The 27,018-nt window shown below is 46.0% G+C and overlaps 1 protein-coding gene across 1 annotated transcript; it reads left to right on the forward strand.

The window, feature by feature from the left end:
- Nucleotides 1-10,981: 10,981 nt before the first annotated feature.
- LOC310710796 (metal transporter CNNM4-like) lies at nucleotides 10,982-25,224 on the forward strand. Its single transcript, XM_083511920.1, has 7 exons — nucleotides 10,982-12,608; nucleotides 14,248-14,388; nucleotides 17,188-17,316; nucleotides 17,691-17,860; nucleotides 20,617-20,716; nucleotides 23,356-23,501; nucleotides 25,069-25,224. The coding sequence occupies exons 1-7, from the start codon at nucleotides 11,189-11,191 to the stop codon at nucleotides 25,165-25,167; spliced, it is 2,205 nt and encodes a 734-aa protein (XP_083368046.1). The 5' UTR covers nucleotides 10,982-11,188; the 3' UTR covers nucleotides 25,168-25,224.
- Nucleotides 25,225-27,018: the final 1,794 nt, after the last annotated feature.

Genomic DNA, 27,018 nt, shown 5'->3' on the forward strand with positions numbered 1-27,018 from the left:
CCGCCGTTTACGCCTGAAGGAGTATTTTCAACACACACAACAACAAGACAAATCAGAACAAACAACAACTTCACAACACAACGCCTCTCAACCCACTGGAGAACAACAACCACCCTCCCAACAGAACACGGACCACCAACTACCACCGAAAAAGTGTTACACAAAAAGGGACTCCACATGGACCCCTCCTGATGGACGCAATACCACACTGGACTTGTACATTGACTGCTTCCGCCACAGAATCCAAACAGATGTGACCAGAAAACATCATCGCTTACAACAAAATCTAAACCATGCTGAAAGGAGAGCCATAAATAATCTCAGAAACAACCCAGACATTATAATTAAAGAAGCAGACAAAGGTGGAGCTGTCGTCATCATGAACAAAACTGACTACATTCAGGAGGCTCACAAACAACTTTCCAATACCGCCTTTTACACAAAATTGGACTCAGACCCCACACAAGAATACAAGAAAGAACTAAACAAGATTGTTAAGGAGCTACCCCCACACATCCAAGAACAGATCCTCACCAACACACCAACAGAACCTCGACCAGGAACTTTCTATCTTCTACCCAAAATACACAAACCAGGAAATCCAGGACGCCCCATCATTTCAGGTATTGGCACTGTTACAGTGGGTGTCTCCGGTTATATGGACTCTGTTCTGAAACCATATGCCATCAATGCTCCCAGCTATGTACGTGACACCACAGATTTTCTGAGGAAAATACAGTCTTTAAATAATCTTCCCAACAATACTATACTAGCTACTATGGATGTGGAATCTCTGTATACCAACATCCCACACAACGATGGTTTACAAGCCATAAGGAACACCATATCAGATAAAACCACAGCGGACCTTGCCACCAAACTCTGCCAATTTGTCCTTACCCACAACAACTTCAAATTCGGTGATGACCTGTTTCTTCAGATCAGCGGCACAGCAATGGGCACCCGCATGGCCCCACAGTATGCCAACATCTTCATGGCAGATTTAGAACAACGTTTCCTGAACTCCTACCCACTCAAACCTCTCTTGTACCTGCGATACATTGACAATATTTTTATCATCTGGACACATGGTCAACAGACCCTGGACACCTTTCACCAGAAATTTAATGATTTTCACCCCACAATCAACCTTACAATGAATCAATCTATGCAAGAAATACATTTTTTGGACACTACTATAAAAATACAGGATGGGCGCATAGACACCACCTTATACCGCAAACCAACTGACCGACAAACATATCTACATGCCTCTAGCTACCATCCCAAACATACCAAACAGTCCATTGTATATAGCCAGGCACTACGTTACAGCCGCATCTGTTCCAATTCTACAGACAGAGACTCTCACCTAAGGGATCTACAGCAAACCTTCTCAGAACTAAAATACCCAGCAGATGAAGTTAGACAACAGATCAACAGAGCCAGACTGATACCCAGAGAGAACTTGCTGCAAGACAGACCCAAAAAAGAAAATAACAGAACACCTCTAGTCATCACATACAGCTCCCAAGTTAAAACAGTACAACGCATCATCAGAGATCTACAACCTCTCCTGGACAATGACAGTTCTCTTTCTCAAGCTCTGGGAGGAAGACCTTTCATTGCCTACAGACAACCACCCAATCTTAAACAACTCCTAACCCACAATAATACTACAACCAGACTTAACACAGACACTGGCACCAGAGCCTGCAATAAACCCAGATGCCAACTTTGCTGCCACATACACCCAGACAACACCATTACTGGCCCCAACAACATCACACATACCATCTCGGGACTATTTAATTGCTCATCGTCTAACATTGTGTATGCCATCAAATGCCAACAGTGTCCTTCAGCTCTCTATATTGGACAAACAGGCCAAACCTTACGCCAAAGAATAAACGGACATAAATCTGACATCAAGAATCACTGAACAGAGAAACCAGTAGGAGAACACTTCAATCTCCCAGGACATTCTATACAAGATCTCAAAGTAGCTGTTTTACTACAAAGGAATTTCAGAAATAGACTGGAAAGAGAAGCTGCTGAATTACAACTCATTACCAAACTTAAAACCATGAAAAGACCTGGGCTGAACAAAGACATTGGATTCTTATCTCACTATACATAACTAAACCATTTCTCACCTTCCCACCCCTTGCCTTTTCCTGTAAGACCTATTACAGTCGTTAAGAGTCGTCAAGAGGCTCTCTCAGCTATCTGCCTATCTCCCATTCCCACCACCCTTCTGAGTAACACCCCTCCCCACCTTCTCACTATATAGAAGGATCTGGCAACTTCTGTTTCAGTGTATCTGAAGAAGTGTGCATGCACACGAAAGCTCATACCAAGAACTAACTTAGTTGGTCTTTAAGGTGCTACTGGAAGGAATTTTTTTATTTTGACTATGTTTTCTTTTTTTTTTTTAATAATCTTTATTGGGTTTTCACATTTTATATAGACAAAAACAAAACACATAACACCAAGACAAACATAAAAAACAACAAACATGAATAGTTCCAGAAAATCTTATTTTCTAACCCTAGTCCTTGACTTCCCCCCACCCCCTCCCTTGCATCCCTGTTCCCAGGTTTATGTCAGCAAGTTAGCATTTCTTCCGTCTTAATCTTAGTCCTTTTATAAAAACAAAAAATAAATTTTCCCTAAGTTGGACCCCAATTCTCTTCCCTCGATTTCTCATTTTTTCTTAAGTAATTTCCTTATTACTGAACCCCCTGGTCTTGAGTGTTGTTTAAATTTATACTTCCCTCCCTCCCATCCCCGCTTTGCGTCCTTTCCCAAGATATGTCCAAAGTAGCAGTTTTTAGCCTGGATTCCGCACATCCGAGGCTCTCAAATCTATTTCAGTCCCTCTCCGCCGGTTTTGTTGGTAGTCCTCTTTGTCAGTCATCGAGTCTCGAAAGATTTCCTTAACATTCAATCCAATCAGTCCATAGTCTCTTCCCATATTTAGAAGCAACTGCTGAAGAATTTCCACAAGGCCTGAGTCTTGGTGATGGTCAAAATCAAAGTCTATGTGGAGGCCCCAATTGTACTTCTTTATTTCGAGTTCCTGAATTCCATAAACTCCCAGGGCCTCCACTTTCGTCTTCTGTATCTTTCGTAGGCTTAAAATAGATTCCATCCAATGGTCTCCTTGCTTGTGTTCTCCAGATGTCGGCTTCTGGTTAGTATTTTCCCACATAACTTGTTCTCTTTCTTGTTTTGTCTTCTCCTCTTCTTTGTTTATTATCTCAAATTCAGCTGTGGGTTCTTTCTCATTCAGGTCCTCATTACATTCAGCAGAGCTACTTGTTTCCATATCCAAAGCCGTCAATTGTTTACTCATAGCTGTAGTCTGCTCCTGTAAGGTTCCCACCAGTGAAAACATCCTTTCGATTTCTCTCAGTATCTTTCCACCCACAGCCATTGTAATTCCACAGAATTCCCCCTAGAGGGAGTCTGGTTACTGGATGGTCTTTTCTCCAACAATCCTCTGTCCTATTATTGTTTCTTTGTTTCCCAAAATTTTAGTTCAATTGTAACTCCTTTTTATCCGGAGAGGTCTTAAGTAGCAATTTTTTCACTATTAACAGTCCATTTGACAGCTTTGACAGCTGTCAAATTCTGCTCCTCTATACAGGCTCCAAAGCAGATCGCTCCCGGGCTCGGGAGGGAGGGTTGTTTGCCACAAAACAAAAACTCTTCCAACACTCCGCTCTCCTGCTTAAATTTGCTTTTCCAAATCTTGGAAGTTACTGTCTTTTTTAAAACTCACCCTTTACAGGGTGGGCACTCCAGCTTAGCTCTTATATCGTTGCTCTGGATCGTCTGCAAGGGGGGGGGATGGGGACTTCCTTTTGGCACACCCCCCGGTCGTCTCAAATTCAGAAGGTAAAAGTTTTTAAAGTTCAGTTCCAAATTACTCACGGGTTCTTTTTTCAGTCCAAATTTCAAGGAAGGAAGTCAGCGCTCTCCAGTTATGGCTCGCGGCTTCGCTCAGCGGCGGTAGCGATCGACTCTCAGTGCCGCGCCGTCCCCCGTATCCCCTCCGTAGCCTTTAAAAAGGCTCATTGCGAATCAGGGGGGGCGCTTAAGGCACCCGCCGAGTCTTCAGTCCGCAGGCTTCCGCGCCTGCGGTTTTTAAGGGTCCCCGTGTCGCCGGCACGGCAAAGACCCATCCACCGCTGAGCCGATTCCCTCCGGAGCTCGGAGGGAATCCGCCATTTCCAGATCGCACCAACCCGGAAGTCTATTTTGACTATGTTTTCAGTGTTGGATTGCAACTCAGCTTGTATTGAATACTGGTGTGTCTGCATGGGGAGAATGGGGAGAGAGAGAGAGAGAGAGAGAGAGAGGAACCTCCAAGCTCCCTAGACCAGGCATGGCCAAACTTGGCCCTCCAGCTGTTTTGGGACTACAACTCCCATCATCCCTAGCTAACAGGACCAGTGGTCAGGGATGATGGGAACTGTAGACCCAAAACAGCTGGGGGGCCAAGTTTGGCCATGCCTGCCCTAGGGCTGTCCTTCAACATGTGCTGACCTTTCTTCAGGTGCTAGACTGATACTCTCTGGGTTGCTTTCCTCATTTCCTTTCCCCTTCTCTTTCATCTTCACATTGGGAGAGGAGACATCTTTTTATGTCTCTCCTGCCGAGAGCAAAGAGCAGGCACATGGCTCTTTGCATCTCTCCACCTGGATTAGACACAATCTTTCCTAAGAAGTATGCATTTCCTTATATAAACTTAGCATTCTTATATTACAAAACTGAGGGTCTCATTGCGATTATAACCAAGGGTAAGCTGTGCTTATCCAGCAGGGAGCCACTGCTCTCTTCAGCTTCCAAGCTGTGTGTTAACCCTGCATGCACATTTTAAGAGGCACATCTGTGGAGCCAATCTGGCGCTCCCACTGGTTCATCCCCACAGCCCTGACTTTGCCACTGCCTTGTGCCTGTCCCTGCTGGTAAGTGGTAGAGACTCTGCTGCCATGAGGCTGCTCCCAACACTATCAGGAGTATTGCACTTTTTTTATATGTACATCTGACTAGGTTCTGTCCATACCAGAGGGCTGATTCTTTTGTGGTGCACAGGGATTGGAGAATCTGCCCATTTCACGTTTGGTATGCAGTTATGCCTAATATATACATTTTTGCATAAGACTTTCCCCTAACATTATCCAGTTCTGTATGTTATTTTCACTATGTTCACTTTGCAGTTTGTGTACGCATGGCTTGGCTGGAGCATTGTGGTGCAAAATTCAAAGAAGTGAATTTTTTGTTTTGTTTTGGTTGTTGTATTATTTGGGAAAGTTCAAATTAGGTAGATTCATCTTTAAATGCAAATTGAATATAAAATCTCCCCTATCCCTAGTGGTGAGTGCCACTTTGACCCTGTTTTGTTTTGTTTTTATTTTATTTATTTTTAAACTATCACTAAAACACAGTTCTTGCTGCTGCTGCTTCTTTAAGTGAAAGACAGATATGGCACCATAGACCCCATAAAGGAAGTGGAGGAAGGGAAGGCAGAGCAGACCCCCTCCTTTCTCACTGTTGCCATAATCTCATCCAGGGTCTAGTTGGCCAAAAGGAAAGTGGAGAGGATGGTTTTAATAGCAGTGTAAGGGAGGGAGGGAGCAGGGTTCAGATGGGAGAAGGAACACATTATCTCACAGAGGGTTTCAATTAATGGTATGAAATGCACAGCTTGGTCTTAAATCCTCCCGTTCTCTCTCCTCACTCCCAATGAGCGATTATTTTCAAATCAGCTTTTGACCCTATTATAGCAAAGCCTACTTAAAAGAATTGAAAAGAAGAGTCTGCAAAAAAAAAAGGAACCCACAAAGATTAAGATAATGCAGCCTGCCTCCTTTTCGACCCCTTTTAAATATCCAAAAGGAGACACTAGGATATAGAAATAACACAAATATAATAACAATTAGAGACCCCAAAAAGCCAAATCAGAGCAGAGTAAAATAACAACTGTAATATGCCTGGTCAAACAGATAGATTTGACCTTGAATTGGGCCTGGAAATGAGCTGGCAACCAATGCAGCTTTTTAGAGCAGTGATTATATGAGTTATAAAAGCAACTCAAGCCAGTAATCTGCATTTTTTTAAAAAATATTTTTTATTAAAGATTTTCCTCATGTACAAAAGCACATGCATTGTCTGTTTCTTCAGGTTGTGTTTTCTACAGATCAGTTACATTTGTTGTGAGACATTGGCGTTATATGAAGTATAGGGCTGGGAAGAAAAGTGGTGGGGACAGGAGAGGGGTGGCGGCAAAGCTAATGTTCTTTTACTTAGTGTATGTGTGGGGTTTTTGTGTCAGCGTCATATGGGTATGTTCTCTTTCTATTCGCTTCTCATGTTTCCTTGGTGATGAGAGAAGTTGTTGTGGCCTAGGGTGTTGTTGATTGTCTTTGGTTGGCTGCAGTGGAATTTGTTTATGTGTGGGTGTGGGTTGTTGGGTCAAGTTAGCCATATTGAATCGAATGCTGTCGGTGGGTTCATGTTGTTGTCTTGTTGGGTTGTGTATGTGATAAAGGGGAGCCATACTAGAGTGAAGGCGTCGTCTTCTATTTGTCCCCTTGTCAGTTTAAGTCTATTGGTTAGCATTTCTAGTAAGGCTGTTTCTTGACAACTGTGTTCCATGTTTATTCCTGACAGGTCCCTGACAGGCTATGATGTTTCTGGCTGCTGAGAGTAGGTGGGTTATGAGCTCTTTATAGTATGAGTAGGCATTGTTCTCTTGGAAGATGTTCAGTAGGGCCAGTTCTGGGGTGACTTCTAGTAGCTGTTTAGCTATTTTGCTTATTTCTTGCATGACGTTTGATGTTTCCAAGTCATTTTCAAGGGCAGCCCCACATACAGTACATTGCAATAACCAAGTCTGGGAATTACCAGCGCATGCAGTTGCATGGCCAAGTCATCTCCGTCCAAAAGTGGTTGTTGTTGGTGAACTAGAAGGAGCTGGTAATAGGCACCCCCAGCGTGGCCACCGACACCACCTGGACCCCTCAAGTGACAATTTTTTATATATATATAATGATATTTATTGAAAAAAGATTTTTTTTTAAATTACAAAGAAAAAAAGACAAAATTGCAAAGAAAAAAGACAAAAACAGAAAAATAAAAAAAAAATAAAACCATCATTTTAAAATTCTCCACTTTCATTACCTTCTTTCCATGACCTCCTCCTCCCCCCCATCTCTTGTATCTTGATTAATAATTGTCACAGCAAATCCTTTCCATAATTCATAATATTCTGTCATTACATTACCTTACTCTATTTTCATCTTATCTTATAAAAAACCTTAAAACTTAAAACTTAAATCTTATTTTTACCAGCTTCTCATAACCATTACCTTTTTACCTAATTCTTTAAACATTTTTACAAGAGCCAAGTAATTTCATTTCAACATTTTCCCAACGTTCATAAGACATTTCTGATGATAAAAAAAGAGAATAAAAAACAATCCAATCTTCTTCCAGCGTCCCCTCCCCCCGGTCCCGGGATTGTCAGTCCTTTTTATCCCATTAGTCTGGCACATTAACCTGGTGATCTTATATCCGAGGCCTTCAAATCTCTTCCATGTCCCTTCCGCAGCTCTTCTTCATATTTTCCTTTCACTTGTGGGAACTCCAGCTTGGTAGTGTTTTTGACCCTTTTCAACAAATCAGCCCCTTTCTCATAGTCCAGACTAGACTCCATGTGGTATTTTAAAACATGTTTCAAATTCCCTCCAAGATTGGAAGTCCCAACAGCTCCAAACCTCTGACGGCCCATTGCCAGACTCGGAAAGTCCAAACATCCCTGCATAGGGGGGTCAGTCCAACCCCCCATTTCCAAATCAATCATAGAATCATAGAATCATAGAATCATAGAATCATAGAATCATAGAATCCTAGAGTTGGAAGAGACCACAAGGGCCATCAAGTCCAACCCCCTGCCAAGCAGGAAACACCATCAGAGCACTCCTGACATATGGTTGTCAAGCCTCTGCTTAAAGACCTCCAAAGAAGGAGACTCCACCACACTCCTTGGCAGCAAATTCCACTGTCGAACAGCTCTTACTGTCAGGAAGTTTGTCTTTCCAAACTTTGTCTTTCCAAATCTGTTTTTTTCCAAGTTCATTTGTCAAATCCAAAGGCTCATTTTCCTGCTGGGCCAAAAGTCCCTCCATCTCTGGCGCCCAAGATTCTGCAACATCCTCTTCTCTCATCTGCTCTGTCAGGACACACTCCTGTTTAAGTTCCTGGGTGGACTCCGTATAATTTCCCACTACTTGTTCAAATGTTCTGGCCGCATTAGTCATCAAATCCGTCTTCTGACTTAACTGATCCAATAGGGCATTTATTTTACAGAAAGCACCCAACAGTGCTTCTGATAACATTGTCCTGCAAGGTCACAATTTCTTTCCCACGGTTGTAATCTGTGGCAGCTGCAAGCTCCCTAAAATTGGTTACAATTTCACAGTCCCCCTCTAGGGGGGGGAGCTTCTGGTTGTTCTTTCTTTTAAGGACAATAGCAACAAAGTTTCTTTTTTAAAAAATGATATTTTTTCAATATTAGTTCCTTTAAAATGCGAAAGGAAACAGTGGAATCACAATGTTACTCTTCTTTTAACTATCTGTCAAAAGCATTTATCTCTGGTCAATGAGCTTCAAAACGTCAATTCTGACACCCCGCTCCAGGGTCAGGACGGTGTAAAGTTACTTTACTTTAAACTCACTTCTGCAGGTTTAAACAGTCCAAAAAAGATCCCCCTTCTTCTCCTGCTACCGAAGGGGGGTTCAACGGTTTTAAATGGTGAAAACCAATCCTTTAAAAGTAATTTTCTAAGCTCTTGTTTATGTTGTCTTTGCTTTCTTCTGACTACAAGGAAACGGAAGGCTGACTTCCTGTTTAGACCTTCCTGTTTCAGTGCCAAATTAAGGTAAATTTTTAAGTCCAATTCCTTTCTAATTGCCAGTTCTTATTTGAAGTCCAATTGTTCAATATTTGAGTACTCACGGGTGGTTACTTTAGATGCCAAATTGTCCCAGGAAAAAGGCAGCGCTCTCCGGCAACGGCTGTGCGGCTTCGCTCCACGGAAATAGCAGTTGACTCACAGCACCGCGCCACTTCCCCCTCTTCGCTTCGGAGCCCATTAGTGGGTTCCTTTGCGGGTTGGGGGGGTGCTAAAGGTGCCCGCCGAGTCCCATGGTCACAGGCTTCATCCACTTGTGATTTCTGAAAGGGTCCCCGCTTTGCCGCAGTGGAAAAGACCCGTTTCGCGCGGAGCTGGTCCCTCCGGTTCAGAGGGAGTCCGCCATTGCCGATGGCGCCACCCCGGAAGTGCTCAAGTGACAATGTTTGATCTAGGTGTACCCACAAGATGTGAAACTGCTCCTTCCAGAGAAGTGCAACCCCAACCAGAGCAGGCCATCTTCCCACCTCCTGGACTTGAGAACTTGGAACGTACCTGTAGAATACCTCAGTCTTTTCAAGAAGAAGAAGAAGGTTTGGATTTGATATCCTGCTTTATCACTCCCCGAAGGAGTCTCAAAGCGGCTAACATTCTCCTTTCCCTTCCTCCCCCACAACAAACACTCTGTGAGGTGAGTGAGGCTGAGAGACTTCAGAGAAGCGTGACTGGCCCAAGGTCACCCAGCAGCTGCATGTGGAGGAGCAGAGACGCGAACCCAGTTCACCAGATTACGAGTCTGCCATTCTTAACCACTACACCACACTGGCTCTCAGTTTCAATTTGTTGGCCCACATCCAGCCCATCACTGCTTCCAAGCACCTGCTTAGCATCTCAACTGCCTTTCCTGATTCAGATGGAACAGAGAGAAAGAGTTTGGTGTCAGTCATATGTTGGTGACCACTACTTGATTGCAGCTCCCAGCGGCTTCATATAGGTGTTAAACAGCATGGGGGACAAGCTGTGTAGCAATCACTTCCACCTGAATATTAGAATCATAGACTCATAGATACATTTGAGAGTGTATCTCTTGAGAGCCAGACAGCAGCTAAGTGCAGGAACAAAACTGTGGGGTGAATATTTCAGCCAATAATAGCATTTCTGGAAGCAGTAGGGTAACATGCCCTTTTTATGATAAATTGCACAGCATTACTCCATGAGGATGTTAATGTAACTCCAAAGACAGGATCAATCTTCTGAATGATGCCCCACCTTCAACCACCACCACCTCCTGCACAAACTCAGATCTGTTCCAGGACCTTGGAATACAATGATACAAATGCATACTTGGGAGATAGAGAGATCAACCAATGTAAGCTTTAGTACACATTTCCCCCCCTATACTATGCATCCTTCCCCCCCCCCCCTTAAAATGACATGCTCGCATTTTGGAACTGTTGGGAACTGTGGATTGTAACTAGTGTTGTGAGTTGACAGGAGACCACTGTTTCCCTCATGGAACTACAGTTCCCAGACTGATTTAACAAACAATCCCTCTGCCCAGGAAAGAAAGAAAAAAAGAATACTAGTAGGGTGATAACTTTCTTTTTGACCAATATCTAATACAGGAGTTAGGAATCTTTTCCAGACTGAGGGCCGTATTTTCTCCTGGGTCCACATATTTTCTTCTGGGGGCCACATGCCAGTGATGGGCAGGGCCAGAAACAAATGTGAGGGGAGCAATGTATATACTTCTTAATCTTACACACAGTAGGCTTCTTTTACGCACCCCCATCTATACTCCATTCAAGCAACCAAGAGGGATTATCAGAGTTCAAGGACACATTCCAGTCAGGAGGAAACACTCACAGAAGTGAAGTGACAATCTATGGTTGGTGAAGTGGGTGTGGCCTGGGGAGAGGAAATATGGCTGAGGAAAATGTGTAGCCTGGAGAATGACCTGAAGACCAGAGAGATCTGGGGGGGCCAATTTCTCCCTCAGAGCAAGAACTGGCCATCTGTTTAGGGTGCTGACCTCTGACAGGACCTTCCCCTCTCCCCGCACCATGGAAGAATATATCAAATATCTCCTTCAAGGGTGGAGTTATTTAAGCTACTAGGAAACAGTGTGGTATGCAAATGAGGTGAGTGTGTCTGCATATGAGATGGTTTATGACATGTGCTTGTACAGCCCAGTGTGTGCACCTAGAGAGTATCTGGAGGGAGCTACCATATGGTGGTACTGATCAAAGGAGCTCTCAAGGGACATGTCCACAATGAACGGTTTGGGGAGTTGCCTCAGCTGGTGGGATGAGGATGCTGGACTGGTACTGCTGCTGCTAAGGTATCTCTTCTTTCTGCTGACGACGTTCCCTTTGCCAGCCACTGCTGGGAATGGGGTGTCTAGTAGAACAGTCATTTTAGGCATGAGGGTGGAGAACAGCACCAAACCAGGTACTACAGTCTTGGAAAATGGCATCATCCAAGTGGTGGAAGGAAGCATCATCCGGCTTCGGATCTTCGGCCAGGGCATCCACCGACCTACTTGCCAGATGTTATACTTTGCTGACTTACCTGATGCGTCAGATTCTAATGCTCATGGGGACCCCTGCATCAAGAAGAGCAGTGACATGCTGGTGAACCCATACTGCCACGAGGTACGGAACACCACCGCCCTGGTGGATGTGTCAGTTCAGATCCTGCGGAAGGAAATCGAGTTCAAGAACTATGTGATGTGCTTGGAAGATCATTCGGGCAAGCCACGGTATTGGTTTAGCGACCGCGATTTGGTGATCCAAGTGATCGAGGGAGATCATTTCAGACTGCCTCTCTGGCTGAAGTTAGTCCTGGTGGTCATCCTGCTGGCATTGTCAGGCATGTTTAGTGGTCTCAACCTGGGCCTGATGTCCCTGGACCCCATGGAGCTGCGCATCATCCAGAACTGTGGCACACCCATGGAGAAGAAGTGTGCCACTATAATCGAGCCTGTTCGGCGGCACGGCAATTACCTGCTCTGTTCTTTGCTCCTCGGCAACGTCTTAGTCAACACCTCCTTCACCATACTGTTTGACTCCATGGTTAGTGCAAGCCTTCTGGCTATAGTGGCCTCTACATTCGGCATTGTTCTCTTTGGGGAGATAATCCCCCAGGCCCTCTGCTGCCGCCATGGCTTGGAAGTGGGTGCCAAAACCATTGTCATCACCAAGTTTGTCATGCTGCTGACTTTCCCTCTCTCCTACCCTATGAGTAAAATACTGGACTATGTACTCGGTCAAGAAATGGGCCTCAGGTACAACCGAGAGAAGCTGATGGAGATGCTGAGGCTGACCGAGCCGTACATGGACCTGCTGAAGCAAGAGCTGAATATCATCCAAGGAGCACTGGAGCTGAGGACTAAGGCAGTGGAGCACGTCATGACCCCCCTGCATGATTGCTTCTTGCTCAACAGCAACGCCGTCCTTGACTTCAACACCATGACGGAGATCATGGAGAGCGGCTACACACGCATCCCCATTTACGATAAGGAGAGGACGAATATAGTTGATATGCTATATGTCAAGGATCTAGCCTTTGTGGACCCAGATGACTGCACCCCGCTGAAGACAATCACTAAATTTTACAACCATCCGGTGCATTTTGTTTGCCACAATACTAAACTGGATGCCGTGCTTGAAGAGTTCAAAAAAGGTAACAAGGTGCAGATCGAGTCAGCTTCAGCCTCTATTTAAAAGTTAACTTTTTGTTTCTCTTTTGGAGAAGGAGCAACTTTTAAAAATTGTTACCTTTAGAACAGGCCAGAGGGGTTGGTCATCATCCAGAGAAAGTGATGGCATAGATTGGTGCCAACGTTTTATGGATGACAGAAATGGCCCTTGCCCATTGAGGCCCAGTGTCTCCCCAGGCAGAACTCAGATGAATCACAGGAGGTGGGGTGAGAGAAGAGTTCAGCACCCCCTTATATAGCACCCTGTCAGGGGCAGCCCAACCTGTTTTGCCACCTGAGGTGAAACAGGAAAGTGCCACCCGCGTTGCCACAGCCTTGTGAGAGCCCCACAAGACCTCATGGAGCTCTCGCAGGGCTCTCGCAAGATCTTGCCATAACTCAGAAGTCTCAGCCACTTCTCTTTACTTCTCTGCCGGTGGGGGCACCCATGGCAGCACCCCTTGGATTCTTCCACCTGAGTCAGCTGCCTCACTCTGCCTCATGGGTGAGCTGGCCTGAGCACATGGCTCTCTCATCGTTCTTTGCCTCTGGGGATGACTGCCCTATAACTTCTCCCACTCCATAGCCATAAGCATGTAAGAAGAGCCCTGCGAGATCAGGCCAAAGGCCCATCTTAGTCCAGCATCCTTTTCTCCTAATGGCCAACCACATGCTTATAGGTAGCCTGCAAGCAGGACCTGAATGCAACAGCCCTCTCACCACTTGTCCTTCCCAGCAACTGGTGAATCCTATGCAGAAGCAGGTGACTGCAGAATCAGCTACAGGCACTTTAAGGATTGCAGGCAGCTTTCCTGAAGGAACAGGAGAAGGATCTCCTACAGCCTTCCCCAAACCTGGTGCCAATCTCCAGGTGTTGTTTTTCTCTAACTCACAGCCAGAATAAGGATGACAGGAGTTGTGGTCCAACAATATCTGGAGGGCACCAAATTGGGGAAGGCATATATACTATGAGTCTTCTTTAAATGCAACAGTTGTCTTAGTTAAAGCAGAATGGAAGCGGGGGATCTACAGGATGAAAGAAAAAGGCATGTCGGAGGTGGGATTGCATTGAAAGCAGAAAAGTCTTGTGTTCAGTCCCTGACATCTTCCATTCAAAAGGGTCAAATAGCAGAGATGTGGAATATTATTTCCCATCTGAGACTTTGGAGAGCCACTGCCAGGCAGAATAGGCTGGGCTACCAGTAGATGGACAAATGGTCAGACCTATAGATAAGTTTGCTGAAGAGCTGTAAGGCACACCTTGAGAGACACAGGTTCCCCATCTCCATAAAAGAACATCTGTGGGCCAAAGCCAAGATTATATAAGAATTTTATTTAATGGATATACCGGTAACTCTTTAAAACTTTTTTGAAACTAATTTTTATATATATTTGTTTATTTTTAAAAACACCATCAAATGATGTCTTCGCCTCAGTGCATGGGTGTGGCCAGGATTTCTGTTGGGGGGGGGAGCAGGACTTTGTTAGGGGGCAGAACTGATGTGATTAGTCAGTTAGTTAAGTACTTCTATTGTTTTACTTGATCTAGGTGGGCAGCTGCCCCCTGCTTCTCCCCTTGGCTATGCCCATGCCTCAGTGATATAACCAAAGTCTGCCCCACAGGTAAATCTCACCTGGCCATTGTCCTAAAGAAGAATGAGGTTGAGCCTGAAGATGAAGGTGAAGTGGTGGGTATCGTGACCCTGGAGGATGTCATTGAAGAGATAATCAAGTCAGAGATCCTGGACGAATCAGATCTCTACAGTTAGGTTCATTCCTAGTTGTTTTTCTACCTATGAAACAGCAGTGTGTGTGTGTGTGTGTGAGTGAGAGAGAGAGAGAGAGAGAGAGAGAGAGAGAGAGAGACTGCATTATATTTCCTCATCTTGGGTGTGGGTGGGGAAGCTATGGCCCTACAGATATTGTTGGACTCTAACTTCCATTAGCCCCAGTTAGTATGGCCAATTTTTAGTGATGATGGGAGTCCTACAATATTTAGCAGGCCTTGTGTTCCTCACCTGTCTTCAGATGAAGGCTTAACACACACTGTGCTGTGGCAGGTGCAACTGTATTTTGTTCCCACCAATGGTTACTCAGCTAGCCTATCTTGGACTACTGCCATTTCTGCAGAAAACTCTCTGAGAAGAATGGTAGAGGGAAAAGATCATGATCGGCACTAGTTGTTTCCAACTGAATTTTGCTCATTTCTCTTGTAGTTTGCCTAGAATCAATAGTGTCATGAGGTAATTTGGGACTCTGGCCTTGGGTTTAGGGTTACTGAGATACTGTTGCAGGAGCTATAATTGCTCCAAGCTGCAATGTTATGAAGCACCAATAGGCAGAATTAAAATAAGGAAATTATGGGCTGTCAAAACAAGGTGGTGCAGAAGTCCAGGACCTCACTCAGCAGAAGCAAGTGAAGGAATGCACATTTATCTGAGGAGCCCTCCTGAATAATCATTATCTAACTGCACCACTGCTTTTGATCTGCTCCCAATGGTGACCGGTGCCCATTGGGCCTGGTGGAGCTCAGGGCATTGCAAACAGAGCCGGGGAAAACAATAAGTGAAGCGAATAGTCTTTTCTATGGCAACAAAACAGTTCCCCCAACCCATTTCATGGAAGGCAACATGGTGAGGCTCAGAGGCACTGCCCCACTTTGTCCTCTTGAGGGGCGCTCTCTAGTTGCTCCCCAGTCTTGCCTCATGGTTTGTCTGTCAGTCCTGGCATCTGGTTTGCTCCTCAACCTTGCTTCCTGATTTGTCCTCCAGCTCCAACCACCTTCTTGGTCCTGACTGCTGGCTTTGCCCCTGGACTCCCTTTGTGCAACTCCTAGTTCTTGGTTTGGGGCCCCCAGCTCATTAAACTGCAGACAGGTATGGAGCCCTGCTGTTTATCCTTACCTAGCCCTCTGCGTTGCCAGGAAAAATGAGAAGCTTTGAGAAATTCCAAGTACAATCCAGGTTGCGTGTTGCCGGTATTTTCAAAAAAGGCTAAACTCCATGGATATATCAACTGTGAACTTGATCTTGCCAGTTAAACACATTTATATTTATACAAACATATTTCTTTGGTGTGCTCTGAAGGGACATGATGCAGCCAACATGCTCAAGCTAAGCAGATCTGGGGCTGCTCAGTGCCTTGACGAGGGAACACATGGGGAGTCCTGTGGGTGCCATTTTGGGTTCCATCATGGAAAATGTCAAGAAAAGCCTAACTTAGTGTATTGCTGCCACCAAAGGTGTGGTGGGTGGTGTTGTGAGGGGAGCAAAGGAGACACCTCAGTGGTGATACTGACTTTGATACCATTTCAGTATCAGGCAAAGGTCTCCGCTGTTTTATCTCTGCTGATCACTCGGACTGGGGAGACCCACCCAGGGACCATAAAGCTCACTGGGTGACTTTGGGCCAGTCACTATCTCTCTGCCTAGCCTACCCGCGCAGGACTGATGTGAGGATGAAAGGTGTAAGGGGGGAACATCTGGATTTGTTAGCTGCCGTAAATGTACTTGTGAAGGCTGGAGTATAAAGTCATCCAAAAATGTAAACCAAAATAATTTCATACTTCAAGCTTTTTGTATGGCAGCTCCTACACTTTGGAACTCCCTGCCTGTGGACATCAGGGAGGTGCCTTCACTGTGCTCATTTTGGCACCTGCTTAAAACATTTTTATTTAGGCAAAGCTATCCGGATACATGGATGTTGATGTGTTTTAATATAACTATTTAAAATATTTTCAGTTACGGGATGCGGGTGGCGCTGTGGGTTAAACCACAGAGCCTAGGGCTTGCCAATCAGAAGGTCGGAGGTTCGAATCCCCACGACGGGGTGAGCTCCTGTTGCTCGGTCCCAGCTCCTGCCAACCTAGCAGTTCGAAAGCACGTCAAAAGTGCAAGTAGATAAATAGGTACCGCTCCAGCGGTAAGGTAAACGGCGTTTCCATGCGCTGCTCTGGTTCACCTGAAGCAGCTTAGTCATGCTGGTCACATGACCCAGAAGCTGTACGCCGGCTCCCTAGGCCAATAAAGCGAGATGAGCGCCGCAACCCCAGAGTCGGTCACGACTGGACCTAATGGTCACGGGTCCCTTTACCTTTACTATTTCCAGTTACATGTTTTGAACTGTTTTATTGATCATTTTAACACTTCTTGTAAACCACTTTTTGTTATTAAGAAGTGGTATATACATTTTGTTTCTTAAAAATAAAATCCAAATGCATGTCAGTCACGGTAGAATCTAGCAATCTTTTCGACAAGGGCTAAAGGGGAAGCAAAATTGGTGTTGAGATGGGGGGTCACCCCCTCGGAAGAGGGGGACAAGACAGGAAGCTCCCAAATTCCACGTCACTGGTTTCTGAGCCATCTCGCAGACAGCTACCATGTGCTTTCAGATTTTCCTCAGTGATCATGAGGACTAGAAACATATATGTTCGTTTAGATCCACATGCGATTGCGAGATTCTGCTCTTTCCATTTCCTTCCACTCTTACATTGCGTAGTGTTCCCATGGCTGCTTCTGTAACCACACAGTGTAGTGATTCCTTATTTGGTTTCCTCCCTTGCAGCCTATAATCGTACCAGAAGACGAGATGCCAGCCCAAGGAAGTGGGACTTCTCGGCCTTCAAGGGCAATGACACTGAGTTGAAGATCTCCCGTCAGCTACTCCTGGCTGCACACCGCTTTCTCTCTACAGGTACGAGCCCTCAGGGACCACCTGGGCCACTGGAAAGGTCCCATCTGATCTGAAACTTAAAGCCAAACCTACCTGAGTCACACACATGCATATTCAAACTCCTAGCTCTGTACACATACAGAGTATCTTCCCAATGAGCTGTGCTCCTGCTCAGTTCCTGTTCACTTCAGTGCAGCAGGCACAAAAGGATTTTCAGGTAGCTGATGCCCATAATATGTGAGTGCCATCACTCTCCCACTCTGTTCCATCCGACACCACCCGCCATCTGCTTCCAGCCGGCTAACTCGCTTTGCCTCCTGGTGGCATGGATCTGGGAAAGGATTTTGCTTACAGGAAGCATCCTTTGATCCCTGTGCCCTCTCCTTGTCATGCAGAGGTCTTGCAATTTTGCCCGAGCCTCATCTCTGAGAAGTACCTGCTACGTCTTCTCAAGCATCCTGGTGTCATCTGTGAGCTGAAAATTGATGAGCAGGACAAGGAATCTCCTGAATATAACTTGTATGAAAAGAACAAGCCGGCAGATTACTTCATTCTCATTTTACAGGTAATTTGTTGGCACTTCCTACTCTCTCCGCACAGCCAAGGAAGCACCAAGTGCATGACCTAATCTGTGGGTCATCAATGCAGCACTTTTGGTAGCCAAGGTGCCCACAGATGTCCTCCTGGTGCCTGCTGGGTCCCATCTTTGTGCTGAAACTTGAAAAAGGCCTTCTTTAGCCAAGGGGTGGGTGGGTTACAGCTAGGGAGCAAAGACAGCACACGTGTGAGGCCCACAACAACTTCTATGGTTTGGCATAAGGGCCCATGGATGCAGAAGTACCCCATGCTTAGGCTATAGTCATGTATCCAGACAAGACAACTCTCATGGTCCCTTCCAACTCTACAGTTCCATGATACTGTGACCCTGCTAGTGACAGACCAATTGGAACAGAGTCCACCTTAAAAGCCTTATCACTGGTGGCACTCCATGTGGCATGTCAGTACCATTCTGAATCAGACCGGACACAGGCTAGAGCTCAACGTCGAGCCTACCAAGTGTCAATGGCCCATCCTTGCCCATCCTGGCTGATAAAAGCGAGCCGGGAAGGGCTGGGTGATGGGCTCTGCGGGGTGGTGAATGCTTCCCTCTGTGAGGGAGCCTTCCCAGACCCGCTGAAAGAGGCGGTCATTAAACCGCTTCTTAAAAAACATCCTTAGACCCGGCCAATTTGGCCAACTATCGCCCAGTCTCAAATCTGCCATTCTTGGGCAAGGTGATTGAGCGGGTGGTTGCTGAACAACTCCAAGCACGCCTGGAGGAAACGGACCATTTGGACCGTCTGCGAACGTGCTTGTGCAGATCACATGGCGCCGACCATGTGGCCAAAAATAAAATGGCGCCGACCATGTGATCACAGCAACATGGCACCGTCCATGCACCAGGGACAAAATTAACACCAGCCATGTGAAATAAACTGGTGCCGAACTCGTGTCCCCAAGGGGGGGGGGTTAGCCTGGATGCAGCCCGTCTTCTCCCCCTCCCCCCAAGGAGGCCGCTGCCTGCGGACCCAGCAATCCGCCCGTCAGTGCCAGAATAAAGGAAGCCCAGCATTGAGGATGAGGCGACAACAGGCGCCGTGACATCAAGACCTGGGCCATGTTACCTTAAGAATAAAGGTGGGTCCAACTGTGGTGGTGGCCCAAAGGGCCACAATAAATGTGATACCCCTGTAAATCCTTCAGTGTGCTTCTAATAGAAAAGTTATGGTAACCTGTTATGTACTTTATGAAACTGATGATTTTGCAAGTTGCCGGCCCCCACTCCAGTTGGGGCAGGAATACAGCTAATATATGAATCACAAAGATACAGCTCAAAGCTAGAACATAATTTGCTACCTGGTGCAAATGGCTACACGTAACATAGGTTTCCAACACGCACACTAACACAATGTAACAGAACATGGTGGGAATTGGAACTTAATCAGCAGAAATTGCCAGTGCTTACTGCGCATGTGTATTAAACATGAAATGAGGTAATGATGTATATGATTGGTGGAAACTGAAATGCTTTGCTGAAAATTTTATAAATACCACTGCCTGGACCACCAGGCGGGGTTGCAGTTTTGCGAAATGATCTGACTGTGACCTATTGCTTTGCAATAAACAGCACTGGACTCCTAACTCCTCACGTTTCTGAATTTTATTGGTGTAAACTCAGGAGATAAGCTATTTTCTGGCTTACAACACAACAACAACCTTCCTTGCTGACGCTCTGACCAGAATGGCTGACCAGCATTGACTGCAGCCTCCTTTTCTGATCCCCAGCTCTGCCCCCGGGACCGCAGCCGATTGGCTGATGGTGCTGGTCACATGGATGACCTACAGCCTATGGGGACGGCCCAGGGGTCGGAGCAACGGGTGGCGTGACCCCGTGGGTCAGGGAAGCTGTGCCGGGTTGCAAAAGCCGCCCACGTCATGACTGGTGAGCAGTCATTAGCAGGTCTAACAAGTAAAATATGAGATCAAGTATATTGTGGAGAATTTGTATAATAACTGTGAACATGTGAAAACGCTAGCAGGATTAAGGTAAACAACAGTATAATATATAATAAAGGAATAATAAAAGTAAAGGGGAACTAAATGGATATATGAGAATATGCAGGAATGGTGGGGAAAATAAAGGAATCAGGGAAGGGAAAGAAGGGAAGGCATTGAATGCAGTATTATAAAGAAAGAAATTAACGGGGGAAATGTTTATTTTAATGTGAACATGATATTGGAAATTGTAATCATTGTAATAATGATTATAAATAAAATTCATTAAAAAAAGTTTGGTGGGAGTCCAGCAACATCTAGAGGGCCACAGGTTCCCCATATCTGCAGTACTGTAAGTAAAAAAAATAAATTTTATTGCAGAATCATAGAATTGTAGAGTTGGAAGGGACCATGAGAGTCATCTAGTCCAACCCCCTGCAGTGCAGGAATCTTTTGCCCAATGTGGGACTCGAACCCACAACCTTGAGATCAAGAGTCTCATGCTCAACCGACTGAGCTGTCCTGCACAACAGAGTGATAGCAGCTGGTCCCTACTTCGAATTAAGGAGCAGGCCTTCTTTCTGGGCCTATCCTACGCATGCCAAAGCTACCAAGCCCATTGTTTGAGAGATATGAATAATGCTTGTCTGCAATGCTTCCTTTGATTGGGTTTCTTGGGAGTTACTTCTGCTTGCCATGGAGATTCCAGATTGGCTTGGGTGCTACAGGTTGACCCTTCTCTGACAAATGAAGTTTGAAGGTCCTAATATTGCCTCTCTATTCCAGGGAAAGGTGGAGGTTGAAGCTTGCAAGGAAAACATGAAATTTGAGAACGGACCCTTCTCCTACTATGGAGTCATGGCCTTGGGTACACCCATCCAAGGAGGTAATCTGCATTCCTTCTCCTCCCACAGTCAGAAACTCTCCCCACTTGATAGTTTAGGCCAGGGGTCAGCAAGCTTTTTTGGCAGGGTGCTGGTCCACTGTCCCTGAGACCTTGTGGGAGGCCGAACTATATTTTGGAAAAAAATACGAACGAATTCCTATGCCCCACAAATAACCCAGAGATGCATTTTTAATAAAAGGACACATTCTACTCATGTAAAAACACGCTGATCCCTGGACCTTCCACAGGCCGGATTTAGAAGGCTATTGGGCTGGATCCGGCTCCTGGGCCTTAGTTTACCAACCCATGGTTTAGGCTGTAATCCTAACCACGTCTGCTAAGAAGCAAGTCCTACTGAATTCAATTGGGCTCACTACCAGGTAGGGAGATAAGAATACATCATTTCCCATAATGTCTTCTATTTCTCTCATGCATCACTGTTTCCATTCCACAGCAGTTAATTCTCCACTAAAAAGTGCATTACTTGCCTTTCTGCTGCAGCAAAATTACATAAATTACGTTGCTATTACATTATTCTACCCCATTTATTTCAAGTCAAAGGAAACACAATGCAGATGGCAGGGAAAAATGATAAGTATCCATGATTTGCAGACTGAAAGAAACACAAGTACATCCCAGCTTCAGCTGGTAGAGCATAGATGGGTTTTCTGTGGGAAAAGCAGCAGGGCAAAGGCAAAACCACTCTCACCCATGCCTAGAAAATGTGGGACAAGCAGAAAACCTCTTGGATCCATGCTTTCCAGGCATAGGACAAGCGGAAGCATGGGTGAGCCCTATGAGCATTTGGTCTGATTTGTTTGCGGAACAGTTTACAACAAGGAGCATGCATCCTAGTTTTCTCGTGGGCAGGGGTGGAGGAAGGGGTGTGTGGTGGAGGCAGGTCACCCCAGGTGTCACCACTGGGGGGCACACAAAATGCAGTGTGCCCGAGCCACGCATCTTTCCTGGGAGTGACGTGGTGGCTTGGGTACCTGCAGGCTCCGCACTGCCCCAAACAGTCCGCCCACCGCCTCCCCCCCCCCAGCTGTAGAGTGGCTATGGGGGAAGAGGCAGGCAGACTCCTTGGAGGCCCCACAGAGTGTCCTGCCCCGCCTGGCCCTGCCCCATGGGCACATGGCCCTGACCCTGGGCACAGGCGCCTGATCGACTTGCTCCGCCGGTGCTCATGGGGTGTTTATACATCTTTTCATTAATCAGAGGCACTAGGTTGCCCCTGAGACTGAGGGGGCCCGGCATGTGATGCATGTGAAACATCACATTGTCTGGAGGAGGCCAAGCACTTTGGAGGAGCTGGGCACTGAAGCTGTGACGCCGCACGTGCATGACGACCCACACATGCAATGCACAACAGCCTCCCCCAACAAATATTGAGGGGCCTGAAGATACCTCGGCCCCCTACAGTTGGCACACCTGCCGTTAACCATTCAGTCCACACTTTCCCCCATCACTTTCTTGGCTGCAAAAGGTCAGCTTCGTTTTAAAAGTGGATTTGTTGTGCCAGGACAACAGAGCAAATTTGGTAGTGATGAAATTGAAAAGTAAATTGTGTGTGTGCGTGTGTGCGCGCACACACACACAAAGTGGATGAGGCAGCAATTAGTCATCTGTTCCTGTGCATTTTTGGAGGCTGGATAATTGCGTACTTGGTTTGCACCATAGTCTGGTGCCATCTAGTGGTTTAATCAGAACGATTCATCCATCCCCAGTACAACATTCAGGGAAGGGCCCTTGAGTTTCCCTGAGTGTGCCAGACCTTCTTGCGGCTGTTTCCCAGACAATGCAACTCCCTCTGGCTCATCATTTCTGCTCTCTCTCTCTCCCTCTTGGTTAAAAGAGTCCTATAAGCAAGTAGTGCTCAGGCATAGGCAGGAAAAGTCCAGCACAATGTTGCTTAACCAAGCAAGCAGGCAAAACAATCCCACCAATACTTGCTGCCACCCCCTGTTCCCCAGACCTGCTATTCTCAGTGACCAGCACTCTAGGCAGCTGCCTAGTATCTCCTAGAGACAAACCTGACTGACTGTGGTGGGAGAGGGCTGACAGCTGGGTGAAGGAAATGGAAATGGAATACAGCGGCTTATTGAATAGCAGCACTTCACAAGGCAACATTTTGTTGCAGGTTCCAGATCTATATCCTTCCATCCATGGCTTCTAGTTCCCCAAGTTGTTTCAGGGGCCTCTTTACAGGGCTTGTGTCCTTGGCAAGGAGAGACTCTGAAACACAACAGATGTGGGACACATGCGCATAAAGCAGCGCTGGCCTCAAAGCAGCACCAGTCCCCCCACCCAAAAAACAACAGCACTCCCTTGCTGTTCCCAGAGGCTGCTTCTTGCAGCTTGGAACTGTTTATCTCTGTGTCCAGTTCAATGTTCCCTCTTGTTCCCTTTCTCTTGGATACACTTTCCTAGGCAGGACCCTGGTCTGAGCCCCTCCCCTGCTACATAAATGTGACTTGCATTTCTAGCTCCCTTGGGTGGGTGGAAACATGGTTGAAGGCAGTTCAGCAAAAGTAGATGGAGCTTGGGTGGGTTGGCGGGCCAAGGGAAGCAGCTGGGGAAAAGACCGAGGAGAGCAGGCTGGAGCGTACAATTCTTGCTTCACTTTTCCCCATGTGCAGGTGTGGAAATCATAGGCTCCCAGATTCGCATGAGCAATATGCAATGCTTTAGCATCACCAGCAGCAACCAGGTCCTCCCCAGCAACAGCCTACAGTACATGGCAGACTACACTGTCCATGCTCTCACTGACCTCCTGTACATCAAGGTGAGGCCTCGACGGATTTGTTTGACCCCCGAAAAGGAGATTCTGGGTGAGGTGAAGGGTGATACTTTCCTAATAGATGCCGGTATATTCATTCATCTTTAGCACCCCAGATGTTGCATTGACAACTCTCATCAGCTCTAGCAAGCCTCACCAGTGGTCAGGGAAGATGGGAGTTGTAGTTTGGCAGCATCTGAAGGGCCCACCTCTGATCTAGAAAATTCCAAAGCTGCCCTCAGTTCTACTTCTATGTAGGTCTGCTCAGACATAAGTTCCACTGAGTTCAATGGGACTTCTCCCAGGGTAAGCATGCATAGGACTGTGGCTTTGCATTCACTTTCTGCAGGGTCATAGCCCCACCAGTGAATATTTTTGTGTACTAGGTGGTGGTCAAAGCTGTGGTTTAGCATTTGGAGCTCAGGCCCAACCTTTGCTTTGTAACTAGCCATGCTGCTCAGGGCAGCCATTTGCTGTTGGCACCTGCGGCCATGTCTCAGATTTCCAGATTTCCTGGTCACCAACGGTTCCCAAACCCTCATAGCTCATTCTCGAAATGGTCTGCTGAGGCAGGAGAAGAATGCCCTCAGGTTATAGGAACTTGAGAATGTGGTCGCATCTCTCATTATTTTTAATGTATTCCACTGCCCATCTAGGCTTCCCAGAATTGTGGGTGGTCTCCCTCCTCCCGAAGGCGGAGCTAGCTGCTCCAGCACCTGGAGCAGCGCACATGCTGTGTCTTTGGGGGGGGGGCACTGTGATGTCACACCCCCTCACGGATGACACCTGGGTCAGGCCGCACCCCCCGCACCCCCCTTCCTCCGCCACTGCCTCCTCCCACTTGGGCAGTTGATTTGACCATCCTGATAAGGCTTCTCTTTAGACACCTATTTGCGGGTGGGTGTAAACTTGATGTTTGCTACTTCTGACTTCTTTGTAGCTTATTCTTTGGCCGCCTGCAGTTCTGTGGGAGAAGGGGTTGAGCTGCCACCTTAGCAGCCCCCACCACACCATTTCTGGCCAGACTACCTGTGTATACATAAGACAGGAGTGAGGAATCTCTCTCAGTCGGAGGGCCTCAATCCCTTCTAGGCAACTTTATTGGAACCACATGCCAGTGATGGGCAGAGCAACGAATGTGAATGTTTACCTTTTATACACCAGGCTGGTTTTTACTCACCCCCTCTCTCCCACACCTCTGTTTCCTCCATCCAGGCAAGAGAGAACCATGATCAGAGTTCAAGAATACACCCCAGCCAGACAAAAACACTCAGCCTGCACTTTCCTTGTGTGTTTTTACCTGGCTGGAAAGCGTGAGTAGGCCTGGGGGAGAATCCTGAGGGCCAGATAGTGAGGGCTTGGAGGGTAGCATTGCATAGCCCTCAAAGGTCCTGGGGAAAATGAAACATCCTGGTATTTTGCTCGAGAGCATGGTGGCCATTGCAAATCTCCTATGTTGGGTGGCTTAGCAAATTAAATAAATTGTAATAATAATAGATAGGTGAGGTCTGGTTGTGCATGCTGGGTGTTGGCAGTATGCTTCTGGAGTAATTGCTTTCTCTCTCCAAAACAGATCACACGGAATCAGTACCAGAACTGTCTTATGGCCTCACTGGCGGAACTCAATGCAGCTGCAAGTGTCATCCCGCAGGCTGAGATTTCTGCTGACTAGAGTCAGTGCTCCAAAGTGTACCCCAGGCTTGAATTGAATGAATCTTTATTTGCGTCAGCCATTGGCCATAGCAATCTTTCTTTCTCTTTCTTTGGCTATCACTTGTAGCCAAGTAAGATCGTCTTCCATAAACACGGTTTCAACAATGAGTCCGTAAGTGACTGTGGAGGCCAATTCTGGATCCACACATCTTTCCACAATGGGGACATTGGTTTCTGGGCGGGAGTTGATCACGGTTGGATTTGCCAAGCATGCCTTCCTCTTAGCGTGTTTCTCCCTTGCGTCCTGAGTTTGAGTGTCTTCAAAGCCCATGACACCTTTGGTAAAGGGTGTTCTCCAATTGGAGCATTTGCAGGCAAGTGTTTCCCAATTGTTGGTGTTTATATTATGTTTTTAAAGATTTGCCTTGATACAGTCATTAAACCTCTTTTGTTGACCACTAGCATTACGCTTTCCATTTTTAAGAGTAGTTGCTTTGGAAGACCGATAATTAGGCATCCGCACAACATGACCAGTCCAACAAACTTGATGTTGAAGAATCATTGCTTCAACACTGGTGATCTTTGCTTCTTGCAGTACACTGGCATTAGTATGCCTTTTTCTCAAGTGATGTGTACAATTTTTCAGAGACACTGTAGATGGAATCTTTCGAGGAGCTGGAAATGGCATTTATAAATAGTCCATGTTTCACAAGCATACAGTAAGGTTGGTAGTGCAATAGCTTTGTAAACAAGCATTTTGGTTTCTCTGTGAATGTCCCGATCCTCAAACACTTTGCACTTCTGTTGGGAGAAAGCCTCACCCACAGAGCTCAGGCAATGCTGGATTTTGGCATCAATGGCGGCCCTTGTGGAAAGATAACTGCCCAGGTAGTAGAAGTGATTGACATTTTCCAACATTACACCCTTGAATTGGATATGTGGTGCTGCAGAGGGGTTATTTTGTACCTGTTGGTGCAGCACTTTGGTTTTTGGGATGTTGAGCGATAGGCCAAGCTTTTCATAAGCTTCTGCATAGATATTTAGGATGGTTTGGAGGTAATCCTGTGAGCGTGCACACACTACGTTGTCATCAGCATACTGAAGCTCTATGATGGAAGTTAAGATAACCTTACTCTTTGCTTTCAGCCTGCTCAGATTGAAGAGCTTTCTGTCTGTTTGATATATGATTTCTACTCTGGTGGGGAGTTTCCCTTCGACAAAGTGTAGGATCATGGCAATGAAAATAATGAATTGAGTTGGGGCAAGGCAATAACACAACCCCTTTTAACACCTGATCCCAATGGTTCACTTTGAGAGCCATTGTTACCTGTGATTGTTGCTGTCATATTATCATGGAAGAGCCGAATGATGTTCACAAATTTCTCTGGGCAACCAATTTTCAGAAGGACAGTCCACAGGGCATTACAATTTACAGTGTCAAAAGCCTTAGTTTGGTCAATAAATACAAGGATTGGTTTTTCTCTCTGCATTTTTCTTGAACTGAATGCATCTTTATTTGCGTCAGTCATCTGCCATAGCAATACAAAAACCATGTGATATACAAAGAATTAAAATAAAAAGTCAATGATATAACATACATTTTAGGGTTTCGATTCAATAGTCAAATAGTGGATCTTATTCTAATTGCCCCAGCTAAAAAACCTTGCAACCTTTGCTGTCACCTGCTCCTTTTGATCAATCTCATTACATTCAAACTGCTAGAGTCTTCAGGGAAGCTTCAGTCTGTGACCTCCTCACTGGGAAAAGTCATAACTGGTCGTGACCCTACAGATAAGAACCAAAAAACCTTACATTCCAAATGTTGTAAACCTGTCAGCCATGCCAGAAACCAAGAGCCAAACATAGAACA

This window comes from Podarcis liolepis, assembly GCF_965112155.1.
Source record: "Podarcis liolepis genome assembly, chromosome: 7".
Lineage (NCBI taxonomy): Eukaryota > Metazoa > Chordata > Lepidosauria > Squamata > Lacertidae > Podarcis > Podarcis liolepis.